At 44.8% G+C, this 27,862-nt stretch overlaps 1 protein-coding gene and 1 long non-coding RNA gene across 3 annotated transcripts; one reads left to right on the top strand and one right to left on the bottom strand.

Moving 5' to 3' along the window:
• Positions 1-433: 433 nt before the first annotated feature.
• On the bottom strand, positions 434-18,442 carry LOC118282651. Of its 2 annotated transcripts, none has more exons than XR_004784316.2 (3): positions 18,329-18,442; positions 16,364-16,453; positions 434-1,272 (listed from the first exon to the last, which is right to left on the bottom strand). It is a non-coding gene; the product is annotated as an uncharacterized LOC118282651 (long non-coding RNA). The 2 variants fall into 2 exon arrangements; XR_004784317.2 differs by lacking the exon at positions 18,329-18,442 and adding an exon at positions 17,703-17,843.
• On the top strand, positions 17,408-27,764 carry gjc4b (gap junction protein gamma 4b). The gene is made up of 3 exons (XM_035603918.2): positions 17,408-17,640; positions 24,989-26,166; positions 26,285-27,764. The coding sequence occupies exons 2-3, from the start codon at positions 25,020-25,022 to the stop codon at positions 26,296-26,298; spliced, it is 1,161 nt and encodes a 386-aa protein (XP_035459811.1). The 5' UTR covers positions 17,408-17,640; positions 24,989-25,019; the 3' UTR covers positions 26,299-27,764.
• Positions 27,765-27,862: the final 98 nt, after the last annotated feature.

Below are 27,862 nucleotides of genomic sequence, written 5' to 3'. Positions count from 1 at the left end.
GGTTTATAAAACGGTGAATGGGGTGAAGTCAGCAAATGCAGTGAGACAGAAGATCTGTGGTGAGAAAAGGGAAGGAATGAAGGAAGGTGGAGACGGGACAGTGGGGGATCCCTTAATGAATACCAGTAGATAGCTGAGAGAGGCCGGACAGTCACGAGCAGAAGCTTGGGACATTCTTGAGGCCTGATTAGACCTGAATAGATGAGAGGTTACGACCTAGCTACAGAACATATTAATACCTTTTGTGTTATCCTACCATACCCTAACCCTGAACCTATCCTCAACCACGGACCCCAAAATCTGCTTTTGTCCCCAGTTGGACAAGCCGTCCCCAATTAACTGGGTGTTAGCCTGAAATGTGTCCCCACTGCAGGTAGCCTACGACAGAGGCACATACACAAAACAGGCACGAAGAAAGCGATGTGCAAAAACGTACTTATACAACATGATTGGTTCATTTTATTTAAATGCTTTTTTTTTTTCTTCCCCCAATCAAATATCTGTTCATCTTTTTTATTCTGTGAAATACATTCATGGTGTAACAGTGGTTTAGAAAACACAACACTATAGTGTCAATTATAGCAATGGCCCATTTTAGCTGAACATTCAAGGGGGAAGCTGCTGACACCCTCATCATCTCAAAGCAAATACACTTTGAAATCACATTTTCCCCCACAAATAAATATTGAAGGGGACACATGCCACAACAACTGTGACATATCATGCAGAGCTTAATTGACAATCTTTTCATTTACCAAAGTGGCTTCATTCTAACTTGTTATGATTCGATGTTGGTGTTAAAATGTGTACACTTTTCTTTCTTTTTTGTCTGCATGTGTGTTTGCTTGTTTTTTTAACCCAACATACTAAATATGATTAAATGTCAAACCCATCCAAAACAAGTGAAATCCAGAAGTGTAAACCCTACCATTTACTGTCCGTTAACAAATCTCACAAGTTTGTTTTTTTGTACTCGATCTCTAGATGAGAACATCCAGAGATTGTTTACAGTAATACTATTTTTGACTGTTTGTCCAGTGGGGGGCAGCAGCAGGCTGGATGTGTTCAGAGCAGACTGGTTGTGGGACCTCCCGGAGTAGGAATAAGACAAGGAAAACACTTTGTTAACATGTTGTGTGTGGGACATTTTAAAAGAACATTTAAAGGAGCAGTCCATCAATTTTATCCATTAGGTTCAGGGTATCTTCAGGGGTACTACTCGGGCCGTGGAAACAGTTGTCCAGTGTCTTCTGTGGCTCCGACGGGCGCTCTCTGAAATTGTGATAAAATAACACTGATGACCTGATTGCCGTTATCTTAGTCTGGGCATGAGACTTGCCCTTTTCTGCAGAAAGCTTATACAAAAAGCCTTATATAAACAAAATAGGGTCAAGTGTTGCAGCGACTAAAAGTCAAGATATATCGGTCTCGTGTGCGTCCCCAGACTTTATGGGAGTGCAACACCAGTTACTGGAACTCGGTCGGTGTTTTTGAGAAATATGTTTTCCCAGTGTGATTGATTATTGTATTGGGTCTTCATAGCCGGACTGTGTTTCCTCGGGTCTGTGTAGGACTGACAAAAAAACACACGGGCGCAGGAATGTTAGCACCTCCTACCACAGATGTTAAACTGCTTGGCTTGACATCTCAACATGAGGCTCACCCGCTGGTGAATCCCGCTGACCCCGCGCCACCCCCTCTACCTTCTCTGAGCATACCTACCGGAAGGAGACGCTTCCCAATATAACTCCGCCACCGTCCATTTAAAGGCTGTTGTCTTTTTCTTCTCCATCTGTCTCACCGCAGGCCGCTCCAATCAGCACATTGACATTCCTTCGTTCCCCAGCCGTTCCACGTGCTCCAATTCACCGACACAATGCAGCATTTGAAGCGCGCGGTTGCACAGAACAACCGAACGACTCTTGTCCCAATTGTTTCCGGGAGGAGAGCAAGTCGTATGCTCCATGGTCCTCGGTGACAAAATGGTTAAACTCGGGAAACACCTTCATAAGGAATAAACTTCAGGGTCTGAGGGGGATTCTTCCCCCCCCCCACTGTGGATACTGTTACTCTTAGATGATGACACAGGACTGGGACAGAAAATGTAGAAAACAAAGCCTCTCCTAGTTCCATTCAGTTACAATGCTCACGTTTTGCTAAAACTGTTTTTGGAGAGGGGTTTGATTAGAACTTTTGGTCATTTTGAAGAATTGAGATTGGTTGTCAATCTCAAGAGACCAGAAGGCACAAATTTGTGAAACGTGCCAAGGCCTCTAAAAACACATTTTCTTTTTTAAATCACTTACCATCCTCGCCTGGGCAAAATGAATAAATTCCTTGATAAACTCAAGATTTTTCTTTAGAATTTTGAACTATCAATAGCGTCAGTGTAAACTTTAAAGAGGGCTTTTCTCACTCCTCAGAAGAGATGTTCCACCTCGTCACTGTGTGTTTCAATGATCGACATCTGGGAGCAAATCTTTTTTTTGTGCCACTTGTAGCTTCTGACGAGCTTGTAATCAGCCAAAACTTCCAACTGCCGTCTTGGATCAAAAGCTGCAATTTCAAAGTAGCGTGGTGTGACCACTGCCCATTACAGTATGCTGCGTTTGAAAGTGGAACGGAAAAAAAAGCTGTCGCTCTTTAAATACCTGTCACAGCACAGTTTCTCCGAGCATCCGTGTTATTCCACGCTTCCGCTTATTTTAATACCACATAAGAAAATTGATAAATACACCAGTTACATTACAAATAGGAATCGGACACAGAGAGCAGCTCACTTTGCCTCACGAGCCGTCACTTTGAAACGGGACCACCCATGCAACCCTTTAGTCTACCCAGCGTTCACTGTTTGTTTTAGTTTTTGTGTGCTCGATGGCTGGAGATTAGGCTGTGGACACACCGCTGATAGGTCCTGTCCATCTCAGCGAGGGCCTGAGAATGGATGAGCACACAGTAGCCAGTGCACACCCCTGCTTGTCAGTGCAGATCTTCATTGTGTGACAGCGACAACTCCCTTCGGCCTGAGCCGTCTGCCAGTTGACATGCGGCCCTTCCGCCGTAGTGAAGCAATTTAGGCTCGAATGGGTGAGAGACTTCCTCCAAAACGGCCGTCAGTTACTCTCGGTTCCTTTGTGTTTTCTTAGCCAGCGCTGCAGTGCCGCTAAATAGTCGTCTTTCAAAGTGCTTTCTACAGTTCATAAACCATTCTTCTCTGTGCATTTTAAGGACATTTACAAGGACAAGCATTTTTTTTCCAAAATTATATCTGGATCCTTGAACGTATAAAAACTCTTGACTCAGCACTTTCATAATGTGCCTGTTGGGAATAAAAGTCACATTCCTCTCTCTCTTTTTATTTTTTTTATTGAACAAGAAACAAGAGATATGGCGAGAGCTTGCCAGACGCCCGGCCTGCCGTGAGTGTAGTGCAAATATTTTATTTGGCTGTTGTGTGTCTAATTTTTTCTCTCTAACTTATCAGTTTACATAGCTTGTTCCATGGAAACTAACTGATGTTAGTTGTACAGTTGTACAGTGAGGTACAGTACACGTGCTTCCAACTTAAAGGGAACAAATAAAGGGAACAAGGTTAGTTATGTTCTAAAGGCTGATTTGAAAAAAAGCAACTTGCACATATTTTCACATTTTCAGAAACACAATACTCTCCGGTCTAGGTGTGTCTGTTAAAGTAGAGTCACAAAAATGTGGAATAGTCTTGCTGACACCTGTAACTGTGATACTATGATTTTATATTCTCTAACAATTAATTTCTTGTTTTGTTTAGCCATTTATAGGTGCATATAGTTATGTCTTTGCTTGAGTTTGCAGACAGCGTAAGACAGGGTGGGTTTTTTCTACCTCCGCAAGTTACAATAACCTTGGAAAGTTTCACAAAGGTTTTTTTCCCCGTCATTTTCCTTAACTCTGCCGTATCTGTTTACTCATATTTCTTCCTCTGGGAGCTCTAACGTCACCCTATACTCACATTTGTTTAGGCAGGACAAAAGAACAAACTCTGTGGGGAGGGGGTGGGTTTTTTTTACACTTAAGGTGCGATAAGAAAGAAAAAAACCTCCAAAAGCCCAACAACCTCTATTTCATTGAGTGGAGGCCGTGTCCACTGGTCTCCACACAGGGAGCCAGAGGCCTTGGATAGGATTTCCAGGTTTCTATGACACTTACGATGATTCACAAAAACCTGAACCGCAGCATGTATATTCCAAGACCAAGCCCCAATCAGGGTCCACCAGTGTGCCATTTAGGATATTTTCAAGCATCCCAGTCAAGTTTAAAATAGCATTTCTGTTTCGCTCGCAGAGCAGAAAGGAGTCATAGAACGGTTTTTCGCCAACCCACACACTGGTGGTGTGTGTTTTAGGCTGCCACAGAAGGAAGTCTGTGCGTGTTTAAGAGCCTGAGGAGGGCTCAAGGTATCTGGGTTTCTCTAACAAAGTCACCCTTTGGCCCCAAAGGCTTGGACTGCCAATCGCACTATAAGTGCCAACAGGGCAAGGTCTGGCGACGGACGACGGTCCAAAACCCAGTACACGAAGAAAAGTACAGCTTTACAAGTTGTAACGTCTTCATTGATTTCATTTTTTTAACCACTCTGGGGCAGTGGAACGAGCAGTAAATGAAGTCCCCCCCCCCCCCCCCCCCCCCCGGCCCCCCCAAAAAAACACTGCCAAGAGAATAGCATGGTGAAAGCAAGGCTTGTTGGTCATTATAACCATTACAAAAGAAGAGACTATTTAGCTTTTACATTATCCCGCTGTGTTCACTAGCTAGTTGCTAACTTGTCTGTCTGCTGTTTGGTTCTGTACAGGTAGTTTACAGGTTTAATCAGACCTTATATTACCGCGCTCCCAACTGCAGAGCCTAATAAATTTGGTGGGCCACAAACCTAGCACACGTTGAGTGCAACAACCTTTCAAATCGCACTCAGTCATAATTACAGTCATTTAATCCTTTGGTAATATTAAAATATTTATTAGTGTCACTTACTTCCACACAGTTAAACTTGTTAATGTAAAGTGTTTAAAGGCTCAGACACAACTCGTTACTGTAGATCACCAGGTAATGTCAGGATGACTTTATTTTTTTCTAGGTCTAGGGTAGCAATAATTATTTGAAAAAAATGTGAACTAGTGTCCATTATCTTTTTTTAAAAATACTGGAAATTGTAATGGAAGTGTTCATTTTTTGCCCATGAGTGTGGTTAAAGGTTAAAGTAGTTAGAAAGTTGAAAATGGCTCGAATGGGAGTATATGGAGACAAAAATAAACATCGCCCATTAACATATCTGCAAATGTGTCTTTTGACTGAAGTCTGATAAGTGAAGCTTTAGCAATTGGCTAAAGAGTCAAAATGATTCACAAATTTGTCGAACGCGTTCATGAAAAGTCACTGCTCCTTTTGCCGTGTAGCGCGAACGGTGGCTGAATGGGTTTGCGTCCTGCTGCAGCGGTTATCTTAAAGGTACATCTGAAGTGTCAGGTGTCTGAACACTTCACGCTCGCCTCTAGCACAAGCTCATCAAAACAAGTAGGTCTGATTTTGTGTGAAGGCAGGAGTGGCAGTGTTCGGCCTGTGAGCTCTTCGGGATGAGAAGTTTGAGTTTCAATGCTCTATGGACCACAATCGAGACATTGCACAGCCCAAGATGATCATACTAGGCGGGGCTCTGCATGGCGGCTAATGAACTGAGTGCACAAGGCACATCAATGTGACAGGTCACAAGAAACGCTTGTACTCTCCAAGAGCTGAACGTATTCTGCATGCCTGTGGTCAAGTGCATTATGTTCAACAGTGCCTGTGTTATTGACAGAACACCAAAGTCATTGAGGCGTTGGCTTTTATTTCGTTTCCAAGAGAGTAAATCATTCACATAAGAGATTTGAGTGAATCCCATAAGGCAACTTTCCAGTGTGCCAGAGGACACGGACTATGAAAAGGCCCGTCGGACAAAGATGACAGAGATTCAGTCAGTGACCTGGAAACTTTTCCTGTCTCCAGTGGAACCAGTTCGGCCCCTCCCTACTTCACCAAACCAAACATTGACCTTTTCACGACAAGAATGTGCATCGCACTGTACACCGGGCGTTATTAATGCGCGACTTACACTGACATGTTGACAATTCACCTGGAGTGCCAATTCACCTGGAGTGCCTGGAAAGGGAGAACAGCATGACAGACAGGAGATCCAACACATTAAATACAACTTCTGTCCTCTACGTCAGCAGTTTCGTGACTCAGCGACAGCGTCTGCTCACAATGTGCATGTGGTTGACAGAATACCTGTTAAACGGGAGGCTGTTGATTTTCACATTCGGTTTATTGTCTCCGCTCCATTGTTTGGGTATAATGCTCTTTATTAGTTTTACTCAAGCACGACCCTGCAGCAAAACAAGAGACAGCCAATCCCACCCACACGTGGTCGTGCACAGAGACACAGAGACAGTCACAAACACAAGCTCGTCACCCCAGCAACAAGCCTTACACCAAAAACAAAATCATTGGGGATGTCATCCCTGCATCAAACTCTTGAGAACTAGAAAATTCCCTCAAAGATAGCCCACACCTTCAGCGCACGCAGTCTTAGATATTCAATATGTGCCATTGTTAAAATGTATCCAAGGTTTTAACTTGTAAGAACATGTGAAGACTATTGATTAACAAAATGAATATAACTTTACAATTATTAAGTTATATTCTGAGTAAACCAGCTGGTGAGGAATTCAGTATGTGGAAAAGATCATTTTTCAAGCAGTGGACTGTCTTTGTGCATTCTTTTAAGTCATGGGTCCTACATTTAAAATCCATACAGCTGCTTTTTCTGCTTCACCGGGGAAAAAAGAACGGTGTATTAAATTCTCATGGGATTGACACAGCTGTTGCTGCTATAAATCTACAAGTGAAAAATCAGCGTATGGCTAGATGGAAAGATGACTTGTTCGGAATGGTTTGGACCCACTTTGTTAGTCAGCTGGTGGGAGAGGCTTTGCTCGCAATGCTCAGACAGTCTGAGCTCCTGTGGAAACAGCTCGGCAGCAGGGTCGTCTTTCACGTCTCGGCCCTTGTGCCAAAAACCACCAGAGCCGCCCTTGGATTTTGACCAGGAGTGATGTGGAAAGGGGAACATTTCAGAACCATAAAGTTCAGCTCTTTAGTAACAGAGGGCATCGTTGCACCCGTCAGACGCAGACAACGGCTCGTCGACACGTACACGCCTCACCACCGGAGAGATTCCATTAGTCATTCCACTACATTGTCACTGAACAACACTGGACATCTGTCCTTTCACAATGCCGATGAGACAGATGACAAAGGCTTTGGGAAACACTCGCACTAATTTCGATGTCAAAATCCTGCAAGAGGTCACCCACCATCAAACTTCAACACACAGCAGTGTTTCCCAACATGGAGGTCAGGACCATCCCAAAGGGTTCCCTAAGAAAGAAGATAAAAAGTGGTTCCTGCTATAAAGGATTATTTTTAAATACTTTTATCTTTTGTATACTATAGATTATTTAAACAAAGTAGTCTAACAAAGGAACATCTATTTGGTTGAGGTATTATTTTGCTATCATAACACAAAAAACAAACAAAAAAAATTTGCTAATTACATATGAATATCTGACGTACCGGTCCACTGTAAAATACATTTAAAAAAAATCACATTGAAATAATTACAATTATTATACAAAATTTCAATGCGTTTCAGACAAGTGTATGTTTTTGTTGTTCTTTGGGCTGTACATTTTCTTTTTCTGAACTCATGTTTTTGTTGTCGCAACCTGGAGTTTACTCCAGTAAATAAATTCCTATTTCATTTCAAACTGTTTTGGTGGCCGGTTCCGGACAGGCGAGCATGATAGAGCGTGTGCATGTGCATGTGCATGTTAAAGCATGCAAGTCCCTCCCTGTGAAACCATTGACTGTTGCCCCCCCTTTCCGCCCGGTGACGTGTGTCAGGGCAAAAACACACCTGTCACCTGCCCTCCACTGTGCTGTTTAAACTAGAAAAAAATAAGTTTCCTGTCCACTTGTTCGCTTTTCATGTAGTCCCCCCCCCCCCACACACTTTTGAATGTGGTCAAAATGCTAAAGATTATTCCTCAACAGAAAGTCCATAGTTGGAGTAAAATGCAATTTACACCGCCCTGTGCCACTGGGATGTCTTGAAGTCCATAACACACAAGTGGACAGGATGCACTTGGAACAGACAATGGGAAGCAAGCTCACAGACTTTTCATCCAATGAGAAAAACGGACAGTTTATGGGCAGTTTCCTCCAGTCGGAGCATAAAATGTCTATGGGGCGAGTTTTAAAGAGCAAAGTCAGGAGGTCGGAATTAGTTAATCACGACAGGATAAACAAGCCGTAAAGTAAACTACAAGCACTTCTCATCGGCATCTGAAGTCAAAGGTACAATGTCCTCGCTGGTGTGTCATCCTAAATTGTTTGTGATTTTCTTTATTGCTCACTCACTCCGTGCAGCCGGTGGAGAATTAATATTACTATTTAAATTCATCTCACCCGCCAACTCTTATTACTCTTACCGCCACAAATAATCTCGCTCCGAGGTTCACATGACAGAAATTTACAGACTGGTCGACAGCGTCGTACTATTCCAAACTCTCACGTCCATATTCGTGTTTGGGTTTGCATCTTAAATGGCGGAACGCGTTACATCTGGATGGCCACGCGTGAATGACAATGAGATGACACATTTGCGTTTGATTAGGGCCTGCCTCTTTACACCTGGTCCTCCTTATTTCCACGTATGGAGCAACAATGGGGAAGATAATGAAGAGCTACCACTTCCAGAACTGTAAGCCTATTGCCGAGAAAAGGCACAGGCCATTTAGTGTTCCTTTGTTTAGTCTTCTCAAACCTTTGTTCAGTGACGTGAACTGTGGCTGGTCAGCCCCTTGAATTCAAATGACCACAGGTAGAGTCAGTCACGAGTCATATCCTCCAAGAGTTGTGGACACCGCTTTGACGTGGATGGTAAATTCTGTACAAGTAAGTCATCTTTTCTTATAAAACGTGGTAAATCCACGGCTCATAACTGCAGCCATGGTTTTCAGTGAAGGGGGGGGGGGGGGGGGGTTGGGTCGTTACCGCGAGGAGACAGTGTGTAATATGTCCCATTCCAGCCCACGCATAAACATACCCTTACAATCTCCCAACAGTCTTAACTCTGACCCAGTGTGAAAAACCGCGGTGCAACAAGAAGCTGTTCGCCCCCCCCCCCAAAAAAAGCGCCTGATTTCATGACCTCACCACTTAGACACGAGAGGGCAGAGCCAGATGGAATAAACACATGTGCAGGACGTGAACCACGTCCACAAAGACGCACCACTCCTGACCCAGACCCATGTTTTGTAACTGATTTTTCAAAAGAAAAAAAGTGTGAGATGACCCATGAATAAAAAATTCAACAAATCACTAACGACCCCGGCACACAAGAAATCCAAGAATTTTCACATGAACTGAAGTTTGGTGTTGAATTCAAAGTGCTCCACTGTAACATCGACACTGAAAGTTCAGCCCTTTACTTTGTATTCTCGGGACTCCCAGCCCACCAATCATCTTTCCCCCTGCAGTCTCTCACTGCCGCTTTGATGGATCATCTCATTTTCCCATCATCCGGAGGAGAGGTGCTGTACATGCTGAATCAATGGCGATCTTAGCACTTTTACTCACCCCATAATTCCTCTGTGTCCAACTTCACTCTTGCCAATGTGGCTGCCAAGTCTTCTACGCATTTATGACTCTTTGGGGCAGTCATGCTGACATCACCAGAGCTGTGTGTTAATGCCAAAAAGACCGGGCGGGGGGGGTTACAGTCTGAATTAAGGGCAATTACTCTTATACTTTGGCTTATGTTGGATTCTTAAGCCTTAAACGAATGCTAATGAGTTGGAGGTTTTGGAAAACATATTGTATAGAGATAAAACATAAACAGAGTAGACATAAGTTTGGGTGTCACTGGAACGGCACAGAAAAAAGAAGAAAAAAAAATAGAAGCGAGCTAGAGTGAACCACGAAGTTACGAAACCTCCGAACCAGATGTGGGCAGCTGGAGAGTTGAGTTACACGTGGAGTCTCTTAAGGGAGAGTTTCCACACGAACGCAGAGATAACCATGTGAGTGGGAGTCAATACTTCCACACAGTTTGTTATCACCGGTGAAGGGAAAATAAAGTTTATCTCTCAATTACTCAATACAATTACGATGTATAAAAATTCTCAAACGCTGTTGAGCACATGATACCACCTTGTCATTGACTAATTCTTGGATTTGGCGGCGAAAAAAGGGGGAAAACTCTCATTAGAAAAGTATAAGATTGAGGGCAACGCAGTTACTCATGAACCCAAATTCGAGAGAAAAAACATTTCACAATAAAAAGAAGCTTTATGGACGCCTACTCTGCAAATGGAAGGGAGGGTGTGCTACTCTGGGATGTGTCGCGAGCAGCAGGGACAGGCGGGGGGGCATCGGAGCGCAGAGGCCATCCTCTATAACCACGTTTCCTGTGCCTTGAAGTGTTCCTTTTCCGTCTCTTCAAAAGGAACCTCTTTAGCTCCTCTGCCTGAGAGAATGTTTGCTCCTATAGGCATTTTTTCTTACTCTTGCGAAACTCTGTTGCAATTTGAATTGACGTCACGCCGTGACAAACTGTGAAGACGACAGAGAGCCGAACACCCATTCAGTCGCTGCCTAAGAATTTGCACACAGAGGACAGGGTTGGGGTTTTTTTCCGCCCTCCCGATTCATTCCCATGTTTACACAGTACCCACCCACTCACTATATATCCTGGAGGATTGTGCTGAGCTCAGATTATTTGAGGAGTGTGGCTCCCTGGCTAACACATCCACAAGTGTGCATTCATGACTGATGACTAATTTGAAAGCTTGAATGGCTCAATTAACCTTTTCCATAGTGTTGCTGGTGCCTCTTTTGACATGTTCCAGGGAAAAGGCTAAATTAACTATTAACAACAAAGAAGAAAGACTAGAGCTGTTTTCCAGACATGAACTGTGGAAAATGTCGGGAAACTCGGATCCGGACATTTTCCGTAGTTTGCCTTTCACATATGTGGAACGCAGCAGGAGATTGTCTGAGTCAGATGCATTCACATCATCAACAGGAACATTCCCGGAACATTCTGTGGCGTCTGGATAGGGCATGCGGGAGGCAGGACATATAACAAGACATATGATTACGCTGCCTTTTTTGAAGTCATCAACATGACATTTTACGGAGATTTGCTGTATTCTCACAAAGGGGTCACCCTGAGGGGCCGGCAGGGAAAGTTACGGAAGATGTCCAGAGCAACATTTGCGGACATTTGTGTTCCCCAGAAGATTTCGGGAAAATGTCCGGTCTTCAAGTGCTTGTCTGAAAGCAGCTTATGAAACCAATCTGTTGTCAGGGGACAAACCCTGTGTGCTGTGGCAGTTACCGGTAGACGGTTCAACAAAAAGATGATAAAAGGTTATGTCTCTGCATTTATAAAAAAATTTACCTCGATGGCTGCAAGGCAACGAGAAGAAATACGATGTTGGCATTAAATGAATTGTCACGACAGCGACTTGTCCAATGACATCCCGTTCGACTTTTTTTGTCTAACCTGTATATTTTTTTTAATGTTTTTTTCTAGAGAATCTGCAATGACACAAAAAAAAATACACGTATATGCTCGATTTATCTAACTCAGACTAACAACACTTCAAAGTTTTGGCTTAACTTTACAAGGTTGTTTTTTTGCACAGGACCAGCACGATGGATTACCCGTAACTTTAGTAATTTAGTTATTTATCACAAGGATTTATTAATGACTAGTACGGCCGAGGAGAATTATTGCAAGCAATAGCTCTTCAGTCACAGACGGGTAGGTGAGTAATGTTGCAACACGGACGATGAACCTTTCTTCATTTTCTGTTAAACTTGTTCATTTTAGAGCCAACAATCTCGGTGTGACCAAAACTAAAAAAACGAAACGAATGAAATCGATGATTGCAATTTGCAAATCCATAAATCTTTATGTGATAAAATGCCCATAGTCAGTGCCTGCCTCGTGCATCAACAGGCGGTTTAACAGCCCCCCTTCGTTTTGTTAAGAAGACATACAGAAGCTGTTGTTTCAAGAAATCAACCTGGGACAGATAATCATCTCTGGGTCCCGCCACCACTACTCCCAGCCCCCGAGACCCTCACCACCACCACCACCATCTGCTACGGGGGTAGGGCTGTCTGTTTCCATGGCAACTCGGTACCCCTCCTCCCTATAAGCAGGCTCCTTTTGTGTGTCCCACGTGCAGTCTGTTCCATCTGTAACCCAACCACGCTACTGAGGGGTGCTGGTAGTAAATGCGTGACAGAAAGCAGGGTTTTTCTTTGTAATAGGAGCTGCAGCCAAAGACAATTAAAGTAGCTTTTTGTCCACGAGCATACTGCGAAACTGGGAGGGTGTTGCAGACGGGAGGACTTTTACTGCACTGCAAAGGGTGGACACCATAGATACACACACACACACACAAAAAAAACCTTGAGAACTCTCTCACTGTTGAGAACATCAGTCCCCCTCCCCCACGAAAAACAAGGTGACCTTGCAAAATTAAGCCTGCCCACCCCCCTTTTACTCCCTGCCTTGTCACCCTTACCCCCCTGCGGACTGTCCCAGAAGCGGGGTGATTGGCAGTAACGTGATGGGGAAGGACATTAACTGGCAAGGAAGTAGCAGTAAACCAGGAGACTCCACAGAGGAAACTTTTCGAGCCCTCACGTACGTACCTTAAATCCGCCCTGACTTCATTAATGAGCCATAACGTTTTACCTTTCTGGTTTATCACTCCACGTCAATTCAATTTGACATGACAGAGTTAATCTTGAAATTAAACTCTCACACGGGAAACCTTTAAACTGTAAAGTATAATATATGTAGTAGACCAGACTGTGTCTGGAAAACACATTCCGGATAAAGACATTTTTTTTCTCCATTCCAAAAGCAATTTGTGGCCATAGTACTGTAATTATGGAGACTTTTCAAGGGTACGGCACTAACACCTCTGACACTGTAGGCGTTTTAGTTAGTCTTTTAGCATTTCTTGCTCCCCATACTGTTTTATCCTGCTGTGATAAAAGCCATGTCTGGCAAACGGCAGCTAGTCCTGCCCTTCTGTATCTGATATATTTTGAAGTTGGGTTAAGTCGGAGTGAAGGAAACCCTGATCTGAGGCAGAACCTTATTAGGCTCTATATGGGATTCGCAGACTCCCAAACAACACACAGATGGAAAGCATTAGTCCTGCTGGCAGGAAACTAAACTTTTGTTGTACGGTGAATTAAAATCTAACAGTGTGGGCAATGGTTTACAGCTGAACTTAATCGCTATCGGCCCTGTGAATATCTGCCAAACAACGTACAGGTGGAGGTCGATTTGCAACCTTGACACCATCTTTGCCCTTTTGAATCAAGGCTCACATTGACATAGGCGTTGATGGCTGTGGAAAGTAGATTATAAAGGATAGAAAAAAGACGTGAGCAGAGCACAAAATGACACAACTGACAGCCAGGCTGCAAGAGAAACAAAATTCCTTTTTGGCCCACAGGGAAGACACGGCTGGTCCTTTTTTATTAAAGTCATGTTGGGCCGTTGCCAGGTTAGCATTGTGCTAATACCATTTAATGAAACGACTTGGACCCTTGCGCACTTCCCTGGGTGTGTTGGCAGGGCGACGGCCTCAAGAATGCGAGTTAAAAGATTAAAACCAGCGACAGCATGCAGCAAGAATTTCCGCCAACTCAAACACCCTAATGTGATTGTAGCTGAACTATTGTGTTCGGGTGTGTTTCACATACTCTGCAAAGATGCGGTACTTGTACAAAGAGAAAAGAGCGTTGAATACACTCATCACGTCCTAGTTTAAGGAAACAATTCTGGAGTGTGAGCCGTATTTTTTCAATCTGCACAACCCTCTCAAGCATTTCAGCTCCTTCTGCTGACTAAAGAGCTGTCACAACTGCCAGAAGGGGAACATTATGGCTCTCCCAGTACAACTTGCACAAGCATTCGGGCACAAAACCAGTTGTAGGCTGAATCTTTCGTCAAAAGTGTGAGTGTGTGTGTGTGTGTGTGTGTGTGTGCACTTGTGTGTGTGTGTGTGTGTGTGCACGTGTGAGTGAGTGAGTGAGTGTCTGTGGCAGGAAAGCAAACACCACGAGGGGGATGATTCACAGTGGGCCAGGTTCTGAAGCAAACAAGAGGGCAACTCTTGAGCAAAGCCCTTTCACCTATTTGGAAATGTTGCAACGTCATGTCTGCGGAGCTGTGGGGGAGAAGTGGAGGATAAAAACAGCAACAAACCGACAGATGTGTTTTTTTTATGCCATGTCCACGCTGATGTGGATGAAGATTGAAACAGACTAACGATAGAAACATGTTTTAAATCTCTTCAGTTCTCTTCTTGCTCTTCTGCAACTTGAGCAAGCAGCTTTGAGCCAGATTGTATGTCGTGCGTCAGCATTTACACAAAGACCAGTTTTCCCTGCACATGTTGGCTTCACATGGGCGACAGACAACAAGAAGCAAAACGTGTTGTCTCATACAGCAGTTTCATCTTAACCCATCCAACCCTGCCTGTGTCAATACGCTGCGGCTACATCCACATTACTGCATTGTTGTTTTAAAACGCATCGCTGTGGCTACGTTTACACCTGCCACCTACCCGACTCCGCAGTTTCAGAGCGCCCACAACGGAGGGCGCCTGGAAACGCTGCTAGCCCCCATTTTAGTTTTTGTTGTATGGATGGTCAAACATTGAGTCGCTTGGAAAGGATGACGCAGTCACTGATCGATTTTCGAATACTTATTCCAACTACTAGTTCCACCTCTCATCGGCCCGAGAAAAAGAAATCCCTGCTCGTACTGTTCACCATTGTTGGTTCGCGTTCTTAGTTCAACTGCAGAGTAGACAATCTGCTTCCTGTTTACACCGCTACGCACATGCTCAGAGTACGTGAATGGTCACATGATGTACGTTTTCAGGTGGATGGGGATTAGTACTGATACTGAGCTAAAAACGCATATCTGAACGTTTCAGTATCAAAATGCCGGATTAAAACGAAAACATGGTAGTATGGGTGTAGCCTGTATATCTATCATGAGATATATTCAAATATGTACAGTATAGTACTGCTCCAGTTGGAAATGTGGCACCTCTGAGTCCTGTCCTGAAAATTACACCAAGGCACTTAAGGCAATACCTCGGTTTCTCAAAACGCCGTAAACACCTTACCCCGGGGTATTCGTACATGTATACACCTGAACTGAGGTAAGCTCGGGTTACGCGTCTGCGCATGCTCTGTGGGTTATAACTGCCCCCCCCACTCCGCTTCTATTTCGGACCCCGAAATAGAAGCGATCAGGAAGCAACGTCGCCAAAAACAACAGCGACAACACAAGCTTTACCTTAAAACCCGAGGACTTCGCCAGGGCAAGTGACGTACAGGATAGGGAATGTACGAAATTCACAGCGCTGAAAAGTCGTCCATGTTCTCCTCCGCTTTCCAAGCCGGAAGAAAAAGCCTTATTCCGACCAGTTGGACGTTGGCAGAGCGCCACCTACTGTACCGGAGGCACAGTTTCTCCCGTCATTTTTCCCCGCCCATGTATACGGGGAGAACTGGCATAACCAAAGTTAACCGCTTAACCGGGGTAAGACCATACCCCGGTTACTGCTGCGCATGTAAACGCACTGACTGCTCTGTGATCCTCCTTTGTAATAGGAGGCAGTGAAAAACAAGAGGCCATTGCAGTACTTTAACATTAACACTACTCACGACGGGAATGATGGAGTCTTTTGCAAATAAAACAAGCTAACTTGGGACGGTTGACCCCAGTATGTGTTCATAAGTGAGTGCATTCAGAATAAAACCCTAATTGCAGACAATCCTGACCAATACGCTGAGTCAAGAATACTGTGGAGCGAGTCCACATGTAATCACACAGATTAATTCTGTGTTAGCAACAAGAGCACCAACTCCAGTCCTTGGGAGCCACGAAGCCGGGCTGTATGCGGTCTCCAGATTGTGCTGCTCTGTCATTTAGACTGTGGTTTACCAGGGCTCCCCGCATTGCGCCCTATGAATAAAAGCACGCTTGTGGTTCACAATAGAGCTTCGCTGCTGCTCCCCGAGAAGGGGGAAGGGCATCGCATTCCTCCACTGACCTCCTGTTTTGCGGCAGATATTAAACAATAACCGCTGCTTTCAACGTGCCTGTGCCCACCACCGAAAAAAAGACGAGGCAGAGCACGCCCGCCCCCCACCCCCCCATCTTCACACTCACGTCCACGAAGCAAAAGGGGATCTTGCTTTTTTGTCTGCGTTTCTGTTTGGAGACGAGGGTTGAGCGGCGACGACTGGCACTCGAGGAGATCTGGGGGAAAAACAATGTGATCATTCAATCTGAGTGGACACTGACTGGATGTCTGCAATATTTCATCTGGGTTACCCGGGGCACGTATCTCATTCAATCCACTCCTCCGTAGTGAAAGTGCAGCGTAAGCCTGTTGAAATTGCTTAACGTCACCTCTGACTGAGTGCAAGGTTAATATACCGTGGATGCCACACTATATCCCCCAGAAGAATGGGTCCATATTGTGCTGCGCTCAGACAAAGTGGCCATGGCCGTGATTCATGACACTAACTGCTCGCAGCCCCAATGTGGGACATAAATAGTGCATGCTCCCGCTTTTGTCTTCTGGTAATGAACATTATGAAGGGTAGGATGTCGCTTCAAAGGGACGCTGAGGGGTTGGGTGGGGGTGGGGGTGCCGGAGGAAATGCACGTGCCGCTCTTGGCGAAGAAAGTGTGACCCCGAACATCTGGGGTGGGGGGGGCACATCACTGTCAGAGCCGGGGGCTTGTGTGTTGTTTTTTAAACACCGGGGGTGCTGCCTGACGGACCACACGCTCCCGTGGCTGCTGCGATCTTCACCTGCCGCTCTCAGCTGTGCGGGGGGCAGAAAACACTCACAGGTAACCTTAACCATGAATGAAGGCAACATTCTAATTCCTTTCCCATTACTCGAAGGTAGATGTGTATGTCAGGGGCTCGGCACATTGTGTTTACCGCAGCTTTTTTTGAAATTCTAAATACATTCTTCTTCTTCTTCTTGTTCTTTTTACAAGAGACGGGACATGTATGTATTCTTTTGCTTTGTGAATTCTGCTGCTGCCACACGCTCCAGTGACTCTTGAGTTATCCTCCGAGTCCAGAGCAAAGTTGGAGAGGGGAACATGCGAAGCAAGGGGAGATTGCGTCAGGAGCACTGGGTGATCCGTGCAGACAGGGGGTGGGGTGCCCGGCTGAAAACTGGGAGGAGGAAAGGGGGGGATTTGGGCATATGCTTTGTCCTCGCCCCGCAGTACGGCACGCAAACTGGAGCACGGACACGGGCTCCTCGCACAGGAGAAGGGGGACAAAACCTGCATGGCTTGATAGTCGAGCGGGCGTGCTTTTGTAATAAAAAGAGGAAAAGGAGGAGAAAGGGGGGGTGCTGCTCCCGAAATCAGACGACAACCGACACCAGAGAGGACGGAACGGCGCGGCGCGACCGAAGGTAACACGACGAGCACGCAGACGGGGAGCGCGGCGGCATCTCGTGGCCTCTTTAGCGTCTACCTTTTCTGTTGTTGGTGTTGTTGTTGTTGTTGCTAACAATGGTGATGAAGCTCAAGTCGTGTCTTCGACTACTTTTTTTCCCGTTTTGTTGCCGCCGGAAGGCACCGCGAGCTGCGTGCGGCGCGTCGACGACGACCCCCTCGTCCCCCGCGGGTTAACAGAGGCGGTGTTTGGCGGATGAACCCCCCCCCCCCAAAAAAAGAAGAAGGGGAAAAACCGTTTGAGGTCGGACGCCGCGTTGAGTTCGCGCGTGCGCGCGCACGCGGCTGGCGCGAGGCGCCGCTGATTAAACCGCCGCAAAATTTGCTTTTCGCGCGTCGTGCGGACTCGTCGGCGGTTGACTGCTGCGCTGCGCAACACACGCCGCGACGATTGTGCTGGTATGTATGAATGTATGTATGTATGTATGTATGAATGTTTGTATGTATGTTTGTATGTATGTTTGTGTGTGTAAACGTGTTTTGACAAACGTGAAGGGGGGACGCTCGACTGGCGCGTGGGGTCGGTGATGGAGGAAAGCGCGAGGATCGTGTCTCGGGGTTTCTCCCCCCCCCCCCCCCCTCCTTCTCACACGTCGGCACAACCCCATATCGTTCCCAATAAATGTGGCGTACTTGTGTTTTTACCTTTTGTGTCCCTGTAGTTACCGCGTCCACACCCACCGAGCCTCTCGGTTTCCACCGTTGACTTCCACGAACCGTCGGGTACGCAGCAGGTTTGTGGGAGCATGTGTGTGTCGAGGGGGGGGGGGGGGGGGGACACGACGACGACGTAGCACCGCGTTGACGTCGTCCCGTTAGCCACGAGGAGGATGTTGCATATTTTTGTTTTACTTCATCATCTCATTACAGAAACCGGGATTAATTTTCCTGAATTTGTCAGCGTAGTCTCTTATGAAGTTGGTGTGATTTTTAACAGAGCGAATGCCCCCCCCCCCACACACACACACACACTTTTTTTGCTGCATATTATGATGCTTTGGATGGTGACGTGCAGAGCGGATTGATTTTATTTATCTGTGGCGTTTCCCTCCTCAGGCTCACTGGGGCCCCTCGGCCTCAGGGCTTTGGGACATAGGAGGGATAAACCCCCCCCCCCCCAGATGTGAGAGGGCCACAAAAGCCCCACTGTTCCCAAAGGCCAGTGTTGAAACTCTGCTGCTCTCCCCTGGAACGGGCTCTTTTTCTTTCGACGCACTACGTGACTATTGACGGGGGTTGCCTCAGTAGATCGGAGGTGAAAGGGACCGGTCTTCGGGAAAGTTGTCTTATCGGACGGACGAGGGCAGAATTGATTGGCAAGCTGTTGCTTTTTTGTGTGTGTGTGTGTAACCGATCAATACTGGTCACAGATCACCATCTTATTTGGTAATCTTCAAGCTTCAACATGAGATCAAGGAAGATCCTATTGGTCCATATGCAGGACATTATGTGTTGGGAGAGTAATAAAGAAAGAACAAATGTTTGAGGCTGTCTATATGTTGTTAATGTTAAAATAAGGGGTCGATTATTACCTATCTAAGAGGCCGATAACCAATATTTGAAACTGATATTTTTCTTGAGTAAAAAGTGTCAAAAGGCATTTGAATTTTGAATAATACAAACTCTTAACACAAAGTTTTGTTGAAAGGCCTTAAAGCATCTGTGTACTTCACAGAACTTTTCAACACGATCTTAAAATAAAATGTGCAGGGAGCTATCAGCAGAATTGTTATGAAGTTGAACAAAAAAAAAATCAAGTATCCGGCAGAATATAGTAGTTTATTTTATATGGAAGTACTTTCGTTTCAAAATAATGCTGCTCGTCTGTTTGCCGTTACTGTGTTTACTCACTACTTCATTTAGAGTTTTGTCACCAGTGTCCCACTTTGTTCGGCGTCATCGAAATTTTATGGCGTACTAAGTTTTCATGGTTTTCCGACCCGTCCCGGCTGGAGAAGACGACAACGGGTAAACATACGTCGGGCTCATTTCTCAGTCCCCTCTCACGCAAAGTATTGCAGCAGATACTTCGTTACCGATCAGCCAACGAAGCAGCGCCGTTGTTGGACCAGAAACCGTTGAGCAGTACTAAGTAGAACCCGGAAATGGTTGGGCAAGAAGCCCATTGCAGCAATCGGATGTATTTATATCCGCTTAAGTTAAATTTAAGTTGAAATCTGTGACTTGGTGGTTACACAGTAACGTTGGCGCAACTTTTCTAACCTCGTCGTGCTTGACTCTTACTAAAAGGTTCTGTCAATCAGTAGACTGCACTGACATTTGCATCAGGAAAGTGTGCATTTTTCACACAGTTTTGAACCATTATCATTACAATGCTGCAATTGTTTCATCCTCCCCGTAGCAAACTGACAATATATACGGCGTTTGGCTGCTTACCAAAACCATCGCCTGGTTGGATTTCAGTGAACGGCTAAATTTCCCAGTGGCCACCAGTCACCTGACCCGACTGAGCCACCGTAGCGAGTCGATTTCCCTTGCACCATAATTTTCCCTGACGATTAACATTTTTCATACGGCAGCCTTTCTGAACTCATCATCTGTGACAGATGTAATTCTTGCCCCCCCTTCATATCTGCAGTCAAGATGTTGGGAGACGCTAAGAACTTGCTTTCTCTCACTGTGGATTTATGTCCTCTCTTGCAGCAGAACACAGTTACACCGGCCGTCAGGTTAAATCTGACTAACGGGGCACCTCTAAGGACTAAAAACTCGCTTTACACAAACTCCCTAGCCTATAAACATTAGGGCTGCGAAATGACTTTAAATGCAACACTCTGTAATCGTTTAGTCCTCAAATCATATAACGAGCTCCATTTTTTTAAACCTAAGTTTCACATCAGGACCTATATGGTTCACTCTCTCTCTCTCTCCAGAGTGGCAGAGAACTCAAAGCATAGTTTTTTTGAGATTGTTCAGTTTTTAGGCGATGGGGGGAAAAAAGCTTAGTCTTCAAAAGTCTTATAATTACAGGGAAAACCCTTGAAGTCATTTGTTGTCAGGTGTGGTTAAGTGGCTTACCCGAGACCAAACATGGTATACACACATACGGACAACGCCTGCTGCTTTTTTGAGTGCAGGGGATTGCGCAAATTGAAATATGAGCTAGCTGAGTCTGCTCATTTTGTTGGGTTGTTTTTCATTATGTGAATGTGGGAGAAAAAAACATGTTGGATAACCCTGGAGTTCCTCTGTGACAGCTCGTGTTTAAACAGACTGTGTTGTCAGCAAGGTGGTCAGCATGCTGCAATGAGACGGAACAGCCGCACATAACAATACATGTCCGTCCAGGTGTCAGTCCAATAACACCGGATTAGAAAAGTGACAAGAAATGCAATATTGTAGCTAAGCCATAGATTCCTGCTTCAAATTTCTAATTTGCCGTCTTGCAGTTGTTTTCCCCGAGACATCGACGTCCCCTGGGACAGTTGTCGGGGCGGCTCCTAACCATTAACCAAGATCGAAAGCAGGAGAGTGTTCGCTTCAATTTTATTCCTTGCGGCCTGACAGAAAACCGATACAGCAAGCATTTTAGATAACGTATGGATTAGCACTGTGGCGGCAGAAAGTAACTGACGAGGTGAAGCCTCGTGCCGCCTCAGAAATTTAGAATTTTTTCTTCTTCTTTACCACCAACTACAATGAGGGGGATGCCAGCCGTTCCTCCACATGAATTTACAGCTCAGAAAATCACACGCCTCCACCGAGTAGAGACTTTGGTCGGTTTTAACGTTATGCTGAAACCTGGGAGTCAAGATGTCATACATAGAAATATAGAAATACGTTGAGGTGCAACCGTTGGCATGCAGGATGTAGCTGCGCATATGCAGCTGTGCAGCAACCACAGGTGGAAATGATATTGTCAGCGGGAGCCACCGTGAGCAGCAAAGAGAAAAACATCATAATTACATGTAAAAAACAAATGGCAAATGCAAAGGAGGTATTTTTCGGAAAATCAAGGGAAGTTCCACTGCACATTAACTAGCTTGATACAATAATCTCATAGCCCCCCAGTTTCTGTGTGAAATCAATGATCTCATCAAAGAGTCTGATAAAGCGGCCAGTGAGTCGTGGAGGTTAGTTGATTGAGTTTAAAACAGAATCCTTCATCAGTTTGTGAGGAGCACCTGATCCGCTGCTGAGCAACGGAAACTCCTCATGCCCTCATGCTACCCCTTTGTGTGTTCCTCCAATCCTAACATCAAATGTACATATTCTTAAGAGCACTCCCATCCACACCTGGGAGCTGGCTCACATCTTGGGAATGGTTGGATAATGTCTAGCACGCTCTGTTTACTTAAGCATTACTGAGCCTTGGACTCACCTCCGCACATCTGGCTAGTCACAGCACAGAGTGGGTGTGAATTTTGGACTGCCTGTCCGGGAAAGTTACAGAAACGGGGGGGGGGGGGATGTCCGACCAACTAACAGCAGGTCTGATAGTGTACTGACCCCCCCAACATTGTGCCACTCGCCCTGCGTATTGGGACTTTTATGGTTCTGTCGGTGATTTGAAGTAAAGTGTAAAGCCTGTCATATTTACAGACGGTTCTCTGGGCTTCCTTTACACTGTGTCGTGGTGCCAGCCAGGTAGTTACTGTTTTCGGAACGGAAGCTTGTGTTGTCATGTAAAAATGTGCCAACTGTCCACTGTTCTCCTCCAAACCCTTCTTTTCTGGAAGATGATTAAGCTTCATGCATTATTGTTGTAAGGAAAAAAACAACAGGCTATAAACTTTCATAACCTTCCCTTCTATGCTGTAATGGAACTTAACTGACATTCTGCATCATTCACGGTTGATAATCAAATCATATGCTGCTCTATTGCCGATGGTGTTTTTGTTCTTTTACTCTGCCTGTAAACAATTAGTCTATTGGTGGGACACCATGCATACTCGCACGATAGTTTATATTATAAAACTAGTGGAATATTGAGAGAAGAATCATTGAATAATTTTTAAGCTTAATGAATCTGAAAAGCCGTTTATATACGATAGTCGTTCACTCGCCTAAGGTGTTGGCAGTGCATGATTAATGAGGGATTTCTGAACTATTGAAAATATGTCAAGTGTCCAGCCACATGCTGCAGAGGGTTTGCTGAATTAACTGAGCTACTTGATACCTGCATAACCTTGTATTAATCTTTGAGATTGACCGCTGCCGAGTTTCGATGGAAGGACACCTTGCAGATTTACGATTTCTTCCAAACTTCTGATTGGTTTTAACCAAAAGGAGCAAAAGAATAAGCACACAAGTACATACTTCTGTATTCAGGAGTGTTTCAAATGAATGCAAATGAACAAATTTGAACAAAAATAACAACTGATTGCAGTGTCACCTGTATGCAAACACAAAATGCACCCTAAACACACTTATTGGCTCCCTTTCCCTTAACAAACTAAATAACAAAACTGGCCTATTTTCAATTTGAATTGTTCACCTGATCTGAATTAACCAATAAACTAAACACAACAATTCCAACAAAGGCAATCGGCAAAGCTGTTGAAATGCCCATTTTATAGGTTAGAAGTCATAAAACTGTCCAGATGCTTCCAGTAAATGGCACTAAGAAGAAATTCAGTGAGAGGAGTCTGTGAAGGTTTGTGTAGATTGTTGGCAAAAGACAATGAAGGCGGTACAAGCTGGTTTCAGCCTGTATAATATGTTGCACACTGGCCAGTGGGCGCTACTGGGTCATGGAGGACACCCTTACTGTAAGAAATGCAAAAAGAAGCAAGGCTAACGTTTGCAAAGACTTTGATAGATAAGCTACGGTGTTTCTGGAATGATGGTCTTTGGACAGATTAAGATAAAGAAGATTTCTTTGGGAATGTCATGCAACTGCTCGTTGAGACAAAATTAAGCCAATAAGTAGTAAAAAAAACACCATACAGTAAATCATGGTGTAGGTTCAATCCTGCTGTGGGGCTGCATCTGGTACCAGAGGCAGTGATTGTATCAAGTGGTAGATAAGATCAGAAGATAAGTAAGGAATTTTAGGGCGCATGTGCTCCCCAGTGTCATGAACCTAGCTTTTAGGCAAAGGTCTCTGGTCTTTTAGCAGGACAACGACCCAAGGCAAACATCGAGCAGCACAAAAGAAAAGATGGGACTGTTAAAACTGGCCAGCTGTGAGTCCTGACCTCAATCCCATTGAGGGACAAAAAGCCCTCCAGACAAGGAGCTTTTAGAAAGGCTCCAAGAAATGTTTGGAGGCTGTCATTGCTGTCAAAGATTCAGCAATCAATTATTGCGTTAGGGTTCCAATAATTCTGTACAGGGGAACATTTTGCACTTTTTATATTTTACTATTGTGCAAGGTTCCCCCCCCCCCCCCCCTTTCTTTGCTCAGTTACCTTAAGCCTTTTATGAAAATATTCCGTTGACACAAAATTGTTTGACTTGCATTCATTTCTGAAGATATTTTTAAATTATGTACAGAACTTGAACTTCAGTAGGCGCCTATAATGTTACAACAGGCCAGAAGCCTTAAGGTGTGTGATGGAATGGGGTAGTCTTTCCTACGTTCCAATAAACACGTGTTTGTGATGATGTTTTGCTACTTAACACAACCATGGCAGTATAGTTTATAGTGGTGGATAATTACTCGGCAGCAAGTTATGAGATAGGTCTCAGATGGTGCGAAACCACAGGAGCTCTTCGTTCCCCCTGCAGAGTCGTAACCGGCTGTTCTTTACTTTACAGTCCCACTCCGATTATTAAACCTCGACTATCGGGATGAATGGCATCTAGACTAGAAAACGGTCATATACAGTTACAGAGGCGTTTTACATGTGGTGGACAGAAGGACAAACAGCCTTGATTGATCACTGGGAGGAAGTTTGGTAATTCTGGTTGAGGTCATTAGTTTATAGGATACAATTTCAATCTCTGAATTTGTAATCTTTTGTTTCTGTCAGGGGGATTTCTGTCAGGTATCTCTGCATTCCCTCGTCACGGCCTGAGGACTGGCTGGAGATGTATCAAGGCAACAGTGAAAAAACTGCTCCACCTTTTGGCACTCTGGTGCAATTACAAGGAGTCGAATCAAAAAGCAACAGTGCAAATAATTCGTCGTTGATTTATGTAGGATTGCAGGCACTCTCCATTACCTACTTCCTCTAGTTTCTAATCATGATAATGATATCCATTTGTGTTCCTGTCAAAATATCTTGTTATTGCAACTTTTTTTTTTCTTTCATAGCCTTTCTTTTATTGTCAGTGACCACCTCCTTACAGACCTTGAAAAACGACACCTGACTAATTTTTCTCTCTCTTTCTGCGCAGGTTCTAGAGGTTCTCCTGTTCCAGAGGCAAAATGAGCTGGAGCTTCCTCACACGTCTGCTGGATGAAATTTCCAATCACTCCACCTTCGTGGGGAAAATCTGGCTCACCCTCCTCATCGTCTTTCGCATCGTACTGACGGCAGTCGGGGGCGAGTCGATCTACTATGATGAACAGAGTAAATTTGTGTGCAACACACAGCAACCCGGTTGTGAGAACGTGTGCTACGACGCGTTCGCGCCGCTGTCGCACATTCGCTTCTGGGTCTTTCAGGTGATCATGATCACCACCCCCACCATCTTGTACCTCGGCTTCGCCATGCACAAGATCGCCCGCATGGAGGACGAGGACTACCGGCCGCGGAGCAGGAAGAGGATGCCCATAGTGAGCCGTGGTGCCAACCGGGACTACGAGGAGGCGGAGGATAATGGGGAGGAGGACCCCATGATCCTGGAGGAGATTGAGCCAGATAAGGAAAAGGAAGTCGTGGAGAAGCCCAGCAAAAAGCACGACGGACGCCGTCGCATCAAGAGAGATGGCCTAATGAAGGTCTATGTGTTCCAGCTGCTATCACGGGCCATCTTCGAGGTCTCATTCCTGTTTGGACAGTACATCCTTTATGGGCTAGAGGTGGCGCCGTCCTACGTTTGCACACGCTCTCCCTGCCCGCACACAGTCGATTGCTTCGTCTCGCGTCCCACAGAGAAGACCATCTTCCTGCTCATCATGTATGCCGTCAGCGCCTTGTGTCTACTCTTCACCATGCTAGAGATGCTCCACCTCGGCATCAGCGGTGTTCGCGACTGCTTTTGTGCACCGCGGCCTCGGCCCCCCACCCCCCGTCCCCAGGAACTGGCCAGCCAGAGGTCCTCCATCTGCCGCCAGCCCTCGGCGCCTCCAGGCTACCACACAACTGTGAAAAAGGACCCAACGGGTAAAATGGGCTTTAGGGATAACCTGGGAGACTCTGGCCGCGAGTCGTTTGGGGACGAGGCGTCGTCGCGGGAGCTGGAGAGGCTGCGCAGACACCTGAAGCTGGCCCAGCAGCATCTGGACTTGGCTTACCAGAATGAGGAAAACAGCCCGTCACGCAGCAGCAGCCCAGAGTCCAACGGCACTGCAGTGGAGCAGAACAGACTAAACTTTGCCCAGGAGAAGCAGAGCAGCACATGTGAGAAAGGTGAGATATGTCCATTTTCTTTTCCAAACCACACTATCGCTTTTATTTTCACTGCAGATCTGTCATAAACGGCAAACCAAATGCATTACTCAAACTGTCACTATCACTCTGTTCACAGGACTCCGTGCATAGGTCGTCATCAGCGGAACACTTCACATCACGAGCAGTGAGCGCACATAAGGGAATCAAACGAGGCATGTGTGGGATGTCAATTTGCTTGAAGTGGATGAAGTCAGCTCAAGCCTTCCAGTGTTAGGGGCCCTCCGCGGCCGAGCATTGAGTCAAACGAGGAGGAAAATGGTCGTCTCAACCCAGCAATACTTGAGTCACCAGCCTGTCTGAAGATCCAAAGTGCTTACAAACTACCGTTGTGCAACAAGAATGGTTAAGGTTAACTTCTCCCTCAGGGCAGCTATTCCTTTTTTTCATTATTCTTTTTATTTTAAGACGTAGAGCTATTAGTCCTTGTTTCTTCTTTTAAAGAGTTTGATCTCTGTGGGAAGTTCACAGTGAGTACATCTCAAGTTTGCCTTAGACCAAAACTGGAACGCCGCATGACATTTTGTATGGCCAAGCCAGTTGTAGTGCAAAACATGTTTAAACCTTAAGAGTTGAATTTTGTATTGTGTGAGGAGCTGAATCAGTGAGTGCTTGTAAATGCAAAAAAAAAAAAAAAAAAAAAGGTTTACGTACAGGGCACCGCTCATCAAAGAAAGGTACTGGATGTTTGACATGCTGACGGAGACTTTCATACAAAGGTTTCTTTGAAGTGTCATTTTTTTTCCTCTTCCACAATGTTGGTACTGCACCAGTCAACATTTCCAAGTCTGGTGCATGGTATAATAACTGGAACACACTTGGGGGTGCCTTTGTCCAAAGGAATAAAAAACCTGGGTAATGCTTGAAAACATGTAACTCTTGATATTGTATTGTTTTAAACGTATTTGATACTGTTCTTTATTTTTGTAATAGTTAGAGTATTGTGGTATTGAAAATAGGCCTGCGTCACTGTGGCCAACATTTTATTTTTCTCTCTTTTTGTTTTGTTTTTTTAGTCTAAGAATGACATTCACAACTGTCTTAGCTCCTCAAAGTGTTATTCAATCGATGGACTAGTGCACTCTTCAAATGGTTCGGGAATATTCAGTTCTACTGCAACAGTTTTTCTCTTTTTAGTAAGAGGATCTTTAAAAAAAATCTCAATTCATTTATTTTAATAGGTGCACATCATCATTGACCAGCAAATGTTTCCTTTTTCAGTTACGGACCCAAATTTCATTATATCGTTTAAATAAGGGATAATACTGTGTTTCATGTTCTTTGTCTGAAAGTGCTGATTTTGGGGTTAGTGTTATGACATTTCCAGAGTCTCGATAAGGGTAGTAAATGATGTAATCATTTAAATGTGAATCCAATTGCCTGAACGCTCTAATAAGATGCCATCTTTTGTATTCTGACTCATACCCACAGTGCCATTAGTGCCAACTCCAATATGGTCATCTCAAGTTATTGTTGAGCTATGCTTTTTGTACTTTTTGTACTTTTGTATTGATAGTACTTTTATGGTTAGTCCTTTTATATTAAATTTTTTCACCGAATACCAGCTTTTGAATTGTTTGTTTCGTTTTATTTATTGCGTGAAAATTGTCCACTTGCAATTATGTGCAATGCATGTGTATTTTGCATGCAAGCATGA

This window comes from Scophthalmus maximus, chromosome 14 (genome assembly GCF_022379125.1).
Source record: "Scophthalmus maximus strain ysfricsl-2021 chromosome 14, ASM2237912v1, whole genome shotgun sequence".
In the NCBI taxonomy this organism is placed as follows: Eukaryota; Metazoa; Chordata; class Actinopteri; order Pleuronectiformes; family Scophthalmidae; genus Scophthalmus; species Scophthalmus maximus.
The sequence above is the reverse complement of the archived record's forward strand: the minus strand, read 5'-3'. Positions and strand labels throughout refer to the sequence as shown.

Coding starts and splice junctions, on each gene's coding strand:
- gjc4b (XM_035603918.2), top strand. CDS start 25,020: ATGAGCTGGAGCTTCCTCACACGTCTGCTGGATGAAATTTCCAATCAC.